Source organism: Leuciscus leuciscus, assembly GCF_965113295.1.
Source record: "Leuciscus leuciscus genome assembly, chromosome: 13".
NCBI lineage: Eukaryota > Metazoa > Chordata > Actinopteri > Cypriniformes > Leuciscidae > Leuciscus > Leuciscus leuciscus.
Window position 1 is genome coordinate 23134935 of NC_138737.1, and position 16674 is coordinate 23151608.

At 36.9% G+C, this 16674-nt stretch overlaps 1 protein-coding gene across 1 annotated transcript in view; it reads left to right on the top strand.

Moving 5' to 3' along the window:
• The window catches only part of LOC309512857 (multiple epidermal growth factor-like domains protein 9), a 67946-nt gene extending 52453 nt beyond the window's left edge, over positions 1–15493 (top strand). The window contains exon 5 of the mRNA XM_082188578.1: positions 13297–15493. Coding sequence (XP_082044704.1) covers positions 13297–13781 — 485 coding nt within the window. The 3' untranslated portion in view covers positions 13782–15493. The remainder of the gene's footprint in view (positions 1–13296) is intronic.
• The last annotated feature ends 1181 nt before the right edge of the window (positions 15494–16674 follow it).

Consider the following 16674-nt stretch of genomic DNA (forward strand, 5'->3'; position numbering starts at 1 on the left):
TTGTTTCAAACCTGTATGAATTTCTTTCTTCTGCTGAACAGAAAGGAAGATATCTAGAAGAATGTCAGTAACCAGACAGTTTTAGATACCATTGACTTCCATAGTAGGAAAAAATATATACTATGGAAGTCAATGGTATCTAAAACTGTCTGGTTACTGACATTCTTCTAGATATCTTCCTTTCTGTACAGCAAAAGAAAGAAATTCATACAGGTTTGAAACAACATGAGGGTGAGTATATGATGACAGAATTTTCATTTTTCGGTGGAGTATCCCTTTAAAGCTTTGGCATTATTGGAAGAAGAGATAGTACCCAAATAACAATTCAGGTCTTTGCAAAAAATAACAAAAAGAGGTTTGACAGACAAAAATGTACACTTGTGTACAAAAAACTTGGCTAGAAAAATAAACAGATTTATAAGAAAGTACTTCTTGTCAGAGTTATAAAATCCAAATAAGACATCCTTAAACACCAAAGAAAAATGTACTAATAAAGAAGCACGTACAAACAGACAAAAATTCTTCCAAAAAGTAGCTACATGAACACACAGAATCCAACTCAGGAAACATTTTTTTGATATAAAGATTGACTGGGTAAAATCGATGTAACAATTTGAATGCTATTCCTAAGAGAGGGACTAGATAAAAAAACAGATATTCCCTATTGCTGTCTCACAAGGATGTATCCAAGAGGTAGAAGAGAGTAAAGAATCAGCTGAGTTTTTTAAAAGTGCAATAGCTCCACTAGGGATGGCATCCATCACTATGGCAAAGTCTTGTGGGGTGACAGGAATACAATATTTTGTTAAGAATTCAGAATAAGAAAACAAATGACCATTTGAATTTATAAGTTGAGAAACTGTAACAATGCGGTAGAAACGGGGAGGAAGCAGGATCCACATGCAGCACACTTTATTCAATAAACTGAAAACAATACAAAGACTCAGACCAGGAACAGGACTCAGGAACAGGACTCAGGAGCAGTACAACCAACATCGACAGTAACAACACAAGAACTCACAAAGACTGGACTAAAACACAGGGCTTAAATACAAGGCCAAACAAGCTAAACAAGATAACAAGGGGGCGTGACTAATCTGAAACACCTGGGGAGACTAATAAACATGAAAAGACAGGGGAACACAGACTGACATCACAACAGAAACCAAAAGAATATTATTATTATTAAACCAATCTGAAAAGAAAAGTGTTTTATTTTTATATCGGATATCATGGTTATTCCAAATAAAATACCTGTGGGGACTAAAATTATGTTTGTAAATCAAGTGCTTATGGAAATTTGACAATTTGATGGGCAATTTAGAGATATTATAATTACATAATAACAGAAAGGGGACCAACTTTAGAATATAATTGGGAATAGCATTCCATATTGAATCAGAATCATACAAGAACTGCCTCAACCAATTGATTTTAAATGTACAGTACTGTTTAAAGATGCAAAATCAAGAAAGTTAAAACCGCCATGTTCAAAGCTATTTATGACAACAGATTTTTTTATTTAATGTCTCTTGTGTTTACATAAAAATGCAAAAAGCATTCTATCGACCTCTACACAAGTTGTCTTGTCCACATGCAGAGAAAGAGCAGGGTAGGTCAATCTAGAAACACCCTCCGCTTTGGCGAGGAGAGCCCTTCCTCATAAAGACAAGTCTCTTTGGAACCTGGAATTTTTCTTAGCTTTAGTAATTACTGGATCAGAGTTTAAATTCCTTCTCGCATTGACGTCTTTACAAACTGTAACGCCCAAATAATTCACTTGAAACTTAACAGGAATATTGTGCTTGAATGGAGCAGAACAAGACTTTAAGGGAAGAAGTTCACATTTATCTAAATTCTGAGAAAGACCAAAAGCCTTTGAGAACACTTTGATAAGATCAAGAGCAATAGGGATCTGCAAGTTGTTTTTTAAAAAGAGTGTGGTATCATCAGCTAACTGAGTTATAATAATGTGTTTATCTGCTATATTAACCCCTTGTAATTGACTATTCAACAGGGAAGTAGTAAGGAGTTGAGTGGCCATCAAGAACAAATAAGGCGATACCGGGCAACCCTGGCGAACCCCTCTAAATACATTAAACCTTGGAGAAGTGCCAGATTTCAGATTAATTGAGCAGTTTCCATTTTTGTATAACGTTCTGACAGTTTTGCAAAAGAAATCACCAAAACCTAATTTATACAGAGACTGCAAAATAAATTCTTGTTCAAGGGAATCAAAGGCTTTATAAAAAAAAAAAAAACTTTCATCTCTAATCAGTTCCTCATAGTCCAACAAATCTAAAACAAGGCGTATATTGTTAGCAGTATGCCTCTTTGGGATGAAACCTGACTGAGATTCGTCTATTATCGTACCCAGAACCCGTTTAAGTCTTTTGGCGAGTACCAAAGCTAATATCTTATAATCACAGTTTAACAAGCAGATTGGACGCCAGTTATCAATCAAAAGAATGTCTTTCTTAGGTTTAGGTATTAAAGTAAGTAATCCCTGTGATAAAGTAGGTGGAAGTGTCTCCAAATGGCGCAATACTCTCCAAATAAGTTTCAAGCAGGAAAGGTGCTAACTCTAAAACAAAACTTTTGTACAATTCGGCTGTCAGCCCATCTGTGCCCGGAGACTTATTGTTCTTAAGAGCTTCAATAGACTCAATTATTTCATCAATAGATAAATCACGATCGCAGGTGCTTTTATCTTCATTATGTCCTAACATCTTTCAAAGACTGGAAAAAAGACAAAGCTGAGTCTTTGCAATATTTAGAGCTGTAAATATTTATTTAGAGCTGTAAAGATTTGAGTAGAAGTTTGCACAAAATGTGCCGATTTCCTTCGGGTCAGAAATAAACTTACCATTTAAATTTAAATAATTAATAGTTACATTTCTAAAATTATTCTTTTCCATTCTGAAGAAATATGCAGTACTTTGTTCTCCTTGTTCTAGGCACCTTCTTCTAGAGCAAATAAAAGCACCCTCCGCCTTATTCTTTTACACTTAGTCTAACTGAGTTTGCAGATCAATAAATTCTGCCAATTCAGCTTCTGACAAACCATCCTGCATTTTCCCAGAGAGAGTCATTATTTTGGAAATGACAGTCTCTTCTTCAAGTCTTTTACGTTTAGCTAGAAGGCTGCCAAAATTCCTAGCACACTTGCTAATTTCAAGTTTAAGAAGTTCCCATTTGAGGCCGTATTTATTTTCCTTTTGTCCTTTGATCCAGTAATACTCAATCAAAAATAAAATGTTTTTCCTTAATTGATCATGCTTAAAGGGGCAATATGTAGTTTTTCTACTAAAATTAATCCTTTTTTTATTGCCTGTGTGTGAAGGGGTTGTAATCTCACATTAAAATAAATGATCCACTTGGCGGGTTTTGCTATTACCTCTGAAAGCAAGGATTCCTATTTTTTGTGAAGGCTCCGGGTCGGATTTACCGCAAAATCCAGTGACGTGACGGAGACCTGCGTGCGCGCTCCCGAGCCTCTCGCCTTGTCTACTGACTTTGCACTCAACAGCGACGACACACTGCAACTTATGACATGGAGTCTGCTAACACTAAGAAACGACCTGCTCCCTGCACAACACAGACTCCAACACAAACTACACATAATGATAAAAAACAAAAAAAAGTTTTATCTGCTGAAGCTCGTCAGGCCAAACGTGAATCGGATCAAATTCGGACGAAGACACCAACATCGGCAGGGCTTTTGAATCATGGAGAAACCTCCGCTTTGTATTGGTTGCAATCTGAAACATCACCGCTAGAGGCCGCTGAAAACAACATATAGCCCCTTTAAGCAAAGAAGAGTTAAACTTCCAGTAAGAGGCTCTGGGTCTTGAAGAAGAGATAACTAAAGTTAGAGGGGATTGGATAAGAGTTGCTTTATGATCAGTCATGGGTGAAGGGAGAATGCTAACAGAAACATTGAAATCCCTAACAGATTGTGAAACAAGCCAGTAGTCTATTCGGTACAATTTTTGTTACTCCAAGTATAGGATTCAGTGTTCGGAAATGTTTCCCTCCAAATATCAATAATATCAAATTTATCCATTAATATCTTTAATTTAGGATAAGCAGAGGCAGACTGTTTGGGTGGCAGTCTATCGAGATTATTATGAACCCACCAATGAAAACTAAGGCATTTGGGTATGCATTAAGCCACAGCAGAATTTTCCCTTCTATCGCATCAATCAATAGATCATTCTCATGAGAACTATTATACCCATAGATATTAATTAGTATTACAACAGTATTGTTTAAACAAATGACCATAAGCAGAAAATGTCCATTCGGGTCGCTAAAGTAGTGCAAAACGTATTAGCAGCTGACGACAAGGCCAAGTCAAGTGCGCTTACAGCCATCAATAGTCCTGCTCCATAACGAAAAGGTAGAGCTCAAAAAGGCTCACTTGGAATGAGATGAACAGTTTGAACAGGCTTACATAGGGTTAATTTCAGAGCCCTCGATGAATGCACGGTGACCGACAAAATGCGCCCTTTTGCCCTCCTTGCGGGCCTTTTCAACAGCCGGCCACAGCAACTTCCTCCTTTCTCGGTCAAAAACAGTGAGATCCTCAGTAAAACGAAGACCGTTCGCCCGCAGAAACTCTGACGATTTCGCCGCTCTCCACACACCATCTCTCATCACACGTGAGGAAAACTGAATAATGATCGCGCGCGGCCTTGAGGTATTCGGAAGCCTCTTCCCAATGCGGTGGACAGAGTCGATCTTATCTGGAAGAGTTTTGCTTTCCTCTGGAAAGATGGCCGCACAAATACGGATAGATTCGGTTCTTGCATTTTCCTTTTCCTTTTCAGGTACTCCATGCAAACGCAGGTTCCAGCGGCGAGAGTACCTCTCCAAGTCTGCAATTCTTATTTCGCAGAGCTCCATCTTCTTTTCTTCAGTATTTAGTCTAGCTTCGACGTGGCCGACTTTCCCTTTAATATCATACAAAGTCCACCGTCTTTTTTAGCCCATCAATTTTAAAAGCGTTGTCACCCACTATTTTCTCCAGGGCATCCGAGCGATTATTTATCAGCTGAGAGAGAGTGGAAATCACGGCGTCGTCTTCTGCTTTGCCTTTCTTTGAAGGGGGCTTACCTGGGCTCTCCGGAAGTGGAGTAGATAAGAGGATCTCACCGGGAGATGAATAGCTGTGGAAGCTCCCATCGGACACACGTGAAGCACACGACATCTCTTTTTCTTTCCTTTTGTCTGCAGCAGATTTCATCTTTAAGTTATCGAGGGGCAGTATGAAGTATTTATGTAAACAAATACATGTAACAGGATTGTTAGTAGTGTAGTTTGGCTGTTAAAAGAAGATTTGTCAGCAGAGCCCGATAAAGGCAAACTTAGCAGGACGCCATCTTGGAACCCCCCCCTAAAAGACGAGAACCTGTTGGCAAACTCCTCAGTCGTAAGTACTCCTCGCTGCAGACTGTAGCCCGGTGACGTCACGTATTCACGTCACGTATGTGTTACCACGCATGCGCCATATCGCGGTGACGTCAGGCGTCTTTAAAATGCATGCGCAAATTTGACATATTTTTTTTTAAATGATAATGTATTAAAAAAACTCTAAAGTAATAATGACAGCAGCAAAAAGGAGTACATAGTTTTAACTATGCCTGATCTAAGGTAAACTTATAAGGAATTTCAGAGTATATATTGTGTAATATCTGTGTAGTATTTTATTTAAAGTTTTTCACATTCTGTTGCACTTCACTGTGTAAATTACAAAATTACTGTAAACATTAATGGCACCTTACATATTTCTTATTTTAATCATTCCTCTGTAATAGTTAATAATTGTTTATTTTTGTGCATTATATAGGCTATTATAAAACATTTATTCCAATAAAGTAGTTTGAATGAAGTTAAACCAACTACATACAGTACATTGTCAATTGTCAATCTCTGTATCCCATATTATGCATGCCAACTCAAAAAACCAAACTCATAACAGTGATATATTTTATTTCAAAACAAAGATGATAATTGTGTAAAAGAAATATGTACACATACAGATAAGCGCATATCTGTACATCAACACACACACACACACACACACACCCAGGTGAGCAGTCCTTGTATATTGCAGTGCAAGCACAGAGTCAACGAGTATAGGGCACCCGGAACTCTTGCTTATATTGTCTGGAAAATGCACTCCAGTTCACAACACCTAATTTGTATAAAATACAGAACAAATAATATTGAATCATTTTGAAGAAAGGCATTAACATAGTACAGAGTCATATAAGGAATTTATTTTTTTAAAGTATTTCATACATATTATAGGAAGATGTTAGACAAAGATATGTTTGAGTGTTATTGGCTTTGTCTGTAAAGTACCTAAGAGACTTACTTTGTTTATGAACAACATAAACTAGTTAAAAAGGTTTGTCAAGAAAGACAAACTTTAGGTTGGCTTGAGAAAGCCTAGCCTGAAAGTTTGAAATAGTTTTAAAAGCTTGAAGTTTGAAGGCTTTCAGTTTGAAGTTCGAAGTAGTTTTCAAGCTGAAAGTTTTGAAGGCAATACAGTCTATCAGACACAGACAGATATACATGACAGATAGGCAGATAGAGATGGATAGACAGACAGTCAGATAGATAGATAGGAAGAACAGACAGATAGATGGATAGATTGCACAGACAGACAATGCAATGCAACTACATGACTTCATTAATTTAAGTCTTTCTGCTCTATTTGAAGACATGTTTAAACATTTGTTTAAAGGCAAATTAAGACTTTTACATATCATTTTAAGATTCACTGAAACCCTGTCATTTTGAATGCTAACATAGGCCTATCATAAAACATGTCATAACTTTTTTTTTTAAATAAACATTTATGACGCACTCTATGGCATCTCTTACAATTAAAAGTCGTTAACACAAAAGCACAATTGTTAAAACAGCATAAATATATATATATATATATATATATTTTTTTTTTTAAATAGCTTTAAACAACAAAACAATACAACATACATTTTAGAGCCAGGGGAGCAAAGAAAACACACATATATAAAATATATATGTATATAAAATGTATGTATATACAAAAGCCTCCTTAATCACACTGTTATCATACTTTGAATATCCAAAAATTACATTTTCAAAATGCAAAACAAAATTAAAGAGTACCTTTTCCTTAATAAACATAGACACCTCATACCATAACTTTTTCACATGACTACAACGCCAGAAAATGTGGGTTCTGTTTCCAAGTGCAAAGAGCAAAAAGTGCAACTTACATCAATGTCTAAAAGCATAAATAATGCTTATTGACTAACTGTCATCGAATCCATCGCCGGAAGTGATTGAAATGAACTGCACGTGCGTATTATAATCAGACGATACGTCATACTTTGCGCATGCGTGGTAACACAAACGTGACGTACATACGTGACATGAATACGTAACGTCACCGCGCTACAGTCTGCAGCGAGGGGTGTCTCCACAGTCGCGTCGCATCAAGTGTGGACAGACAAATTATTTGTCGCTGGAATCTTATCGCGTCTGGTTAGGACACGGTGTAACTCTCTCTGTATATAACCCATTCATAATTTGAATGAATGTTTTATTTTTCATGCTGCTAAGTACACACTGCAAAATTTTTGGAATGACAATCATATTTAAATGTGGGATTTAATCCAAACTCTTGTTTAATGACATAGTGATAACCATAGCAATGGATGGGTCAAAAAATCTGATATGCCAAAATAGATCTGTGCATTAAGTGTAAATGCAAACTAATAGACCTGCCACTTGTTCTAGTACATGTTATGTGTTTATTTGTTGTTCACTGATTTATATATTGAATAATATTTTTATGTTCAAATAGTTCAACAAATAGTTACAATGTTTTGCTATGGAATTGATATTGGCAATGTGGTAGATATTTCTTCTTTCGCACCTGACTTAAGTCTTCCTGGGTCTCGTTTACAATCGACGTCCCTGTTCAATAATATTTATACTCTAGCGCGTCTCCTCATCGACGTCGGCCGAGTCCCCAAACCCTAACTTGCTGCGCAGCAATAGCTAAACAGACTTCAGAAAATGCCATCGAATATGCTTTATTCACAGCCGGAGGATCTCAGACAAATTTCAGAGAGAATCCCACCAGCTAAAGGAATACATCAGTTTTTATAGAATAGAAGTATGGCAAAAAGTGACATGATACATATACATAGTTTCCTACAATTTGATTGTTTCTTCATGCAAACTCTTCTGTTACTAGGTGGAAGCAAACTTAGATCTCAAATCATTAAAAAAAATGGAAAAGGTTAGAAGTTCAGTTGTTTACTCAATATGTATATTCTAGACTGTTATATTTTTGATATTGTCTAGCCAGCATCTCAGAATTTTCCACTGGTTTCGACACAATCTTCAGAGTACATTTTGTTCAAGTGTTAGAATGTTAGGCCAAAAGGAGAAGTAAGGTTAGATGTTAGAATTATGATTAGTTTGATATACAGTTTACTATTGTATTCATTTAAAAAAATCCATCACAGCAACAAGAGAATCAGTTGTTATTATAATGTATAATTAAGAGCTCATATTAAAAACTGAGCTCGATGGTGTTTTAGGCCCCCAATGGCTCCTTAGAGGCAGCTAACCCTACCCTCAACCTTAAACCTACCCATCCCCTCGCTGCCTGGAAGGCGCTGTTGGGGGCTTAAAACACCAAGTGCCAAAAAAGGCGATGTCATTAAGTCATGACCATGATCTTTTTATCATGATCTCTTATGGAGAGAGCAATATCTTACTTTAGGGCATGATCCTTGTCATTCATTCCCACTGTATAGTAAAATTAAAAATGTCTTGGAGAATTTCTGGAAAATTACCCTGGCAATATATAGGGATGCACCGATGAATAGGCCAATAAGTAGTATCGGCCAATAAAAACAATTATTTTCAATATAATAATATATTTTTTGGCCAACTCAAAGAAAATGTCTCTTGTGTTGAATATAGGGCTGTTAACACAACAGTAATGTATTTACAGTTTTAAAAAATAATAGTGATGTTAAAGCAGTCTTAGCTTTCAGATTGTGTATTTTTTGCCACAAAATTCAAACAATATGAATTTTGAAGCTCTTAAATGTGACATAACAAATCACCTCAGCTCAGCGGCAGAAGCTTTGCTGCCACTTTAATACAAGTTATAAACACAAAAAGAACATGCATGATCATCAAACGGTGTGTTGAAAGATATAGAACAACTTACCAAAATGTATGATGTTTCATGTAATCCCTCAATCAATGTTTCAATCGTAGAAAGAATTCAATGAAACTGCTTGTGAACGGTGTCATTTAACGTTGCATTTACCTCAGGAAAGTTCACAGTTCGTGAGTTAGCTATAAAATAAGCAGGAGCTTATTTACTATCAATTATATGCGTATGCTTAAATTTTGTTTATGAAAATTCCCTTATGTGCAACGGAGTTGTATACAAACATTTCAAATGTATTTGAGTGTAATTATTATATCTGAAAATAAATAGCAGTTGAATATGACTCTGCTGTTCATTTTAACCTCTAATATAATAGCAGTCTACTGGTAACATCCCGGTAGAAGGCACCCTTTCCTGTATAATGAACTCTATCCTCTGTTCCTGTCACATGTTTACTCCTCCCTGTTTAAGAAGCCTGATTCCCTTTGGTCATTGCAAAATTGTGTTTGCAAGGTCTGCAATTCTGAGCTTTTTCCTCATTCTTGTGTCTTGCCTTGATTTTGGATTAGGCCTATCTGTCTTGTTATACTGTTACTTGCTCGGTTTTGTGTTTTGGATTTGGTTGCCTGATTGGACGGTTTTCTTAGTATTTGACCCTGGACTTTGTTACCTGGCTTGCAACTTTATGATTTACCCTGTGGCTACAAATAAAACTATGTAGATGGATCCCTCTGCTCTCCCTCAGTCTGATATGTTTCAGTACCAAAATGAGAGTGTTCCCTGTATAGTTTACAGCATTAGTTGGGAGAGATTTTACAAACGGTATTGGCAGAGGTCATTCTTAATAATGGCGTAGAGATCGGTACATCTCTAGTATCAAGTGGTCACTGAATGGTCTGTGGGAGTCTGTTGTCCCAATGATGAAATAACATGTCACTGCATTTTTTTTATTTTTTTTATCAGTAACTCACAACTGATGTCATGTCAATGGTATTTGCGGGAATTTTTGTCGCTGAAGGCGTTGCTAGGATCTCATGAGACACGAATAATGAATGCAAGCTTTGGTGTAGTCTGGATAATTTTTAATGATTTTATGACACCGTTCGCACTTTTACCTTTCTGAGGATAACTAGGCCCTATCTATGTTTAGGACAGTTGTTTATGGTCAGTGTAGACTTCCTGTGTTGGCACTGCACACCTTTGACAACGCCTTGTATTGTGGTGTCTAACATTAGATTGACAGTAAACTGAATATAATTGAATTGTATGTTGTAAACGTTTTTTTGACATTCATTTTAACAGCTATATGCTGCATCCACACATATCAGTAAATCTTTAAAGGGGTCATGATATGCACTTTTATTTTTTTATTTTATAATGTTCTCTGAGGTCCACTTATAATGTTAACAAGATTTTAACATCAAAACACATCCTAATTTAGTAATAAGTAGGGGTGTAACCAGGGTTTGAAATGAACACCTGCCAACCTACTAAATGCGGGTAAAAATCAACTGTGGCGGGTAACGCAATCAACTCACTAGCCAATTTGGCGTGTTACTTATGTTTACTCACTTTTCTGGGGAAGTTCATGTAAGCCAAATCTGTGCAGATTTTGCACAAATACTCAATTCGTGACTCATCATGATATATTAAATACAGCGTATTGCGCAGAACCTGCCATATCTGGCTTACTTGAACATGCATGTAACTACGCAACAAATAACGGCACGCTTGTTCAGTTGCATTGAAGCAATAGTGAAGATTAAAAAAGCATTTGGTTAACAGAAAAGACATTGCTATTTTCCAACATCCTATATTTACAGTTCTTTGTACTGTATTAATCTGTCCACCTTAAACACATTTTTGGTGAAAGCTGTGACATAGTTAATCCTGTTCATTTCTTTTTTCTTTCTTTCTTTTTTTTTTGGCTAGTAGAAGTTCTGAATGGCCGGTAACTTAAAAACGTAGAGTGAAAAAGAGTGAGTGAAAAAGTTCATTACAAACTCTGGGTGTAACGATACCCTAATGTCACGATTATACAGGAGGCGTCGAAATGAATATGGAAATATTACAAATGTGACTAATAGTGGGAGGTAAAAAGCTTGACCTGTCTTATTTGCTTCCTGTTGGGGATCTTAAGTAAGGGTTAATGCCCGACGAGGTGTCCATTGTCAGGTATTACGGTTGCCTCCGCCGAAGTCCATTAATACCTGACAATGGACACCTCGAAGGGCATTAACCCGCTTATACCATGGTCACTTGCCAAATAACACATTTTTAAAACATTAGTTTATATTTTAATTAGTTTTACAATCGAAATCTAAAGTTTTTACAAACAATAACTTGGTTTCCCTGGTTACGCCTGACGGTTTATTTAGCAACCAGAGATATTTATAGTCCACTCGATTTATAGTCTGTATAGATACTTTGACTGCCTGTTGCTATGGTTACTCACAGCTGATGTAGCCAGCACATTTATTTATTAATTTCGAACGGTAAACAGTCAGTTTCACCAGAACTCCTTTACTAGGTGTCCTCTATCACTTTTTAATGGACACCCTGCAGCCAATCAGAATCGAGTATTCACCCAGACCATGGTATAAATGTTGATAATGAAATGGATTTTATGAGTCACTTCAAAGGATGCAATCACTGAAATAGTAGAGACTTACAATTTTAGAGCAGTATGCATAAGCTCATGTCTTTAAATAGATCCTAATAACATAATGTAAAAATAAATGTATTTTTATTTTAATGTTTCTGTATTTTTCAGTTGATTATGCAGACAGTCTCACCACCAGGAAAAACTATATTTGATAATGTTCTCTAAGGTCCACTTATAATGTTAACAAGATTTTTAGATCAAAACACATCCTAATTTAGAAGTAATAAATAGTAGTGTAATGATACCCTCATGTCATGATTCAATACATATCACGATACTGAAGTCACAATACATTATTATTGCGATACTACAAGACATATGCTAAAAAGTTAACAAAAAAATTACTGTTGATTAATATGCTAAATTTGATATTACATTGGGGGTGTAAATGAATAGGCTTAGACTTGACATGCGCGAGTAGGCGTAGATTTTTTTCTGCAGAGGCGGTTTTACGTTGCACTATTACTTCATAATGTGACAAAATCCTAAACAAGTTGTTTTGGTTGCTTGGTTTCAGTAAAAACTAGTTTTGGACTAATGAGGAAGTTCTGAGTTCTGACACTTACAGGATGTTTTTGTAGTACCATGACCTCTTATACAGTATGTCAAAAGATCAAGGAAAGATTGATTTCTCAATTCATGACCTCTACAACTTTCTTGTTGCATTAACAATTTCTGTCATGTGGAGATGTCCAAATGAACATGGAGATATCACAAATGTGACTAATAGCGGGAGATACAACTTTGGTTGCTTCCTGTTGGGGATCTAAAATGTTGATAATGAAATGGATTTTATGAGTCACTTCAAAGGATGCAATCACTGAAATAGTAGAGACTTGCAATTTGCATAAGCTCATGTCTTTAAATAGATCCTAATAACAATGTAAAAATAATTGTTTTTTTTGTTTTGTTTTTTTAATGTTGCTTATGCAGACAGTCTAACCACCAGGAAATTACTTTTTTTTTACCTTTTTAAATTACTGGGAGGGAAAACATAATTTGAATGAAATATAAGAGAAAAATGAGGATCTACAAATAAAAAAATATCATATGTCACTGAAAAAAAAAAAAACTTTCACTTAGAAATTGCTAGTACATTTCACAAAGAATTACAAAGACTCAAGAAGCACTTTTTTAATTAGAAATACTGAAGGAGTATTTTCTTGTAAAAACATACTTATACAACATACAATAATGTTTGTTTACAACTTTGAAAAAAAAATTGCGAAAAAAGAAAATAAATGTGAAACTAGGCCTAGATGCAGTCCTAATCCATGCTTTGGTTTGGATTGATCGTAATCTCGAATACTTGTTCAACTAATTGCTCTAAGTTATTTATTTTTCATTTATATCCTTTTATGTCTCTTCAACCATTTTAATAATTGACTCTTTGTCTCTCTCTCTCTCTCTCTCTCTCTCTCTCTCTCTCTCTCAGCTGTGAGAATCTCCCCGACTCAAGACATCAAAACCTCCACAACACAAATCCCCAAATCCACAAGTTCCATTTCTTCTACACCTCCTTCCCGTCTCCTCACTTCCCCCTCCCCCACCACCCACCCAAGCCTACCGACTCTGGAGTCCGGCACGGGAGACTCCGCGGGACACAACAGCACGGCCTCTGCCCTAACAGTAGTGTCCTGGACGCAGTTTAACGTCATCATTCTCGCCGTCATCATTGTGGTCGTCGTTCTCCTCATGGGCTTCGTCGGAGGCGTGTATACGTATCGTGAGTACCGCAACCGAAAACTGAATGCCCCGTTTTGGACCATTGAGCTGAAGGAGGACAACATCAGCTTCAGCAGCTACCACGATAGCATCCCGCACGCCGATCCCAATGGACTACTGGAGGAGGAGCCGTGTGTGGTCGCGGCCAATGGGCAGTTAGCGCTCGCCACCGCCGCCAACATGTACAAAGCGTGAAGTCATCGGTACAATTGCATCTTCTTTTAAAATTCAGCCAAAAACAATCTGTCATCATTTACTCTCCCTCATGTCGTACCAAACCTGTATGACTTTCTTTTTTTCTTCTTCTGTGGAACATAAAAGAAGATATTTTGAAGTACCATTGTCCTTATACCGAAAGTAGGCAGGGTCCAAAACAACATCTATTATTTTGTGTTCCACAGAAGAAACAAAGTCATACAGGTTTGGTTCAACATGAGGGTGAGTGAAATAGCAAATGGCATTTTTCAGGTGAACAAGACCGTTAATCCCGATGATAAGTGAAAGAAGATGGCCTGGGAGCCAAAGCTAACTTATTTATTTGATTCTACTCACTATTTAGCTCCCCATTGCTTCTTAAATGATATCATCATGCAAGTCCTGTGACATTTTAGAGAGGACTCAAGGAAATACAAGACAAGCCATTATAACATGTTACTTTGCGGTGTCCCTCAGACACAAAAATCGATGAATTGTGAATACATTGCCTCTTAAATGAGTATCTAAACTTTGTGTGTTTGGGTGTAAGGATGCTAAACTAAGAGGATTCACTTCCACTATTACAGAGGCAATTTGGACCCACATGGCAAGATAATTTAACCCCAAACTGCTATTTGTATAGGAAACTCCAAATGTTTTCAGACTGATAGTTACACCAAAATTCACTATGGCTTTGGAATTTTCAATAGAAAACAGAGGAAGTTCATTCAATCAGCAAGAAAATTGCAAAGGAAACAAAGACTGCCAGGTAATAGCCTTTGATATGGAAACCTATGTGTGTGCGTTTGTCTTTGACAGAGACTATTTCATACAGATATCAATGGTGGCGCTTTGGATTTCTTTGGAATGCAGTCTCGCTAAGAATTCCTCTTGACTCGATTCCTGTCACAGACTGGTACAGAACTGAACATGCTACATAACAGACATACCTGTAACACTAGCACCTGTTTCAGCCTTATTGTATTTTTGAGTGTGAGTGGGTGTATGTGTATTCGCGTGCTTGGAGAGAGAGAGAGAGAGAGAGGCACAGTGTTGAGTGTGGAGACAGATTCAGATCTAACTGTGTAGAGCTGGATTCTACGCAGGAATGTACAAAAGACTGGATTTCTTCTGCTGCATAATTTCACGAATACTGATCAAATCTTTGACACAATATTGTAGACATGAAAGCCATGTAAGCGTAAAATGACCCACGGGGAGTGTGTTCCGAAGAATTTGCGAAGTGGAAAGACTTTTTGGGAATCTGCAAGGTACGACGATGGACAGTGTTTTTTTCCTCCATTTGTCTGCAAGGACCCTTTTAAATGTGATTCAGGATCATTTTGATGATTTGGACAAAGGACTGGTGTTTGAACTAATGTGTTTTTCCCCCGTCTATTTAATTTGTCTTGTTTATTTCTATTTATTTATCATTTGTGTTTGTCTCTGTGGTCTTATTTTATCAATGTTTTTTCAATCTTCATGCTGCATTGTACAGTGTACCATACCGAATGCAAATGTAGGCTGAGTTGTGAGCACAACCTCAAAGACGTGTTGGAAGACTTATTTTCTTCTCTTATTTTCTTTATAATTTATTTAGTCAGGTTATGTGTTAACTCACAGTATACAATGGGATTTTGGTGGAAAATACTGTATTTTCTCATTCCTGAGTGGTCAAATGACTGAAAATAAAGGATTATTGAATCAAAGGACTTGCTTAAAAGAGATGGTATGTCACTTTTTAAAACTGAATGAGTGAATGGACTGCTTTTTCAATGTTAAAAGGATAGTCGAACCAACAAACAAACATTCTGTAAATGATTTACCCTATGTTGCTCCCAAACTGTGGCTATTTTCCCTCAGTGGCATATAAAAGAAGACTCTAATGTTAACTGTTTTGTCCATACAATAAGAGTCAGTGGGACCCAGTGTTGTTTTGGACCCCATTGTCTTTCATTGTATGGACAAAACAGTTAACATTAGGGTTCAACAACTGTTCAAAATGCCATCTTTTTGTGTCCCACTGAAGAAAGAAAGTCATACTGGCTTGTTTTGACATGAGGGTGAGTAAATGATGAAAGCATTTTACTTTCTGGGTGATTATCACTTTACAGTTTTTCAAAAATTCTTACAGTTTGTGAAACTATGGCTCCATTTCTCTAAGCTCTACACACAGAACCACAAAACACGCACACAAGATACAAAATGTCACACTTCTGTCAGGACCACTATCGTCAAATACGATTGACAATTAGCATACAGTTTGGATTGGCGGTTTGATTCCGTTCTGGGCAAGAACTATACCCCCTTAGCAGCAATAACCCCCCTTAGGGTGAACAAAACAGAACCAACATGAATGTATTGCAGATATCATTAATTCAAGATTTTAAAGTACAACATAATTTGAGAATTTATTCTGATTCAAGGGGAATCAGAATGCCAAATCCTGACTGACGAGAGGAGCTGGGGAGGGAGGAGGGTAATTCGCTCCTGAGAAACGCGATAGCTGCTGGTAATACTGAAGGAGCTTATATACAGTGAAAGGCATTGTATTCCTATAGGTAAACGTGGATCAGCTGAGAGTCAGCTGATGCTAGCTCCTGAGAAACGCGATAGCTGCTGATAATACTGCGGTAAGGAACCGCTACAAACACGCCAAACTACACACAGATGTGAAAAATGTAAAACGCTACTACATATTGTGTCTTTTGCTTGTTCAGTTTGCAGTGGAGTGTACAGGAGTGTGTCACATGTGCATGAATGTGAACAAATACACTGTATATAAGTATGCATAACTGATGCATTTTACACAGATGAAACTGAACTGAATCAATACTGAACTGACTTGAGCTGAATAATGACACTATTGGCTTTTTAGAGCTGCTTTACAGCA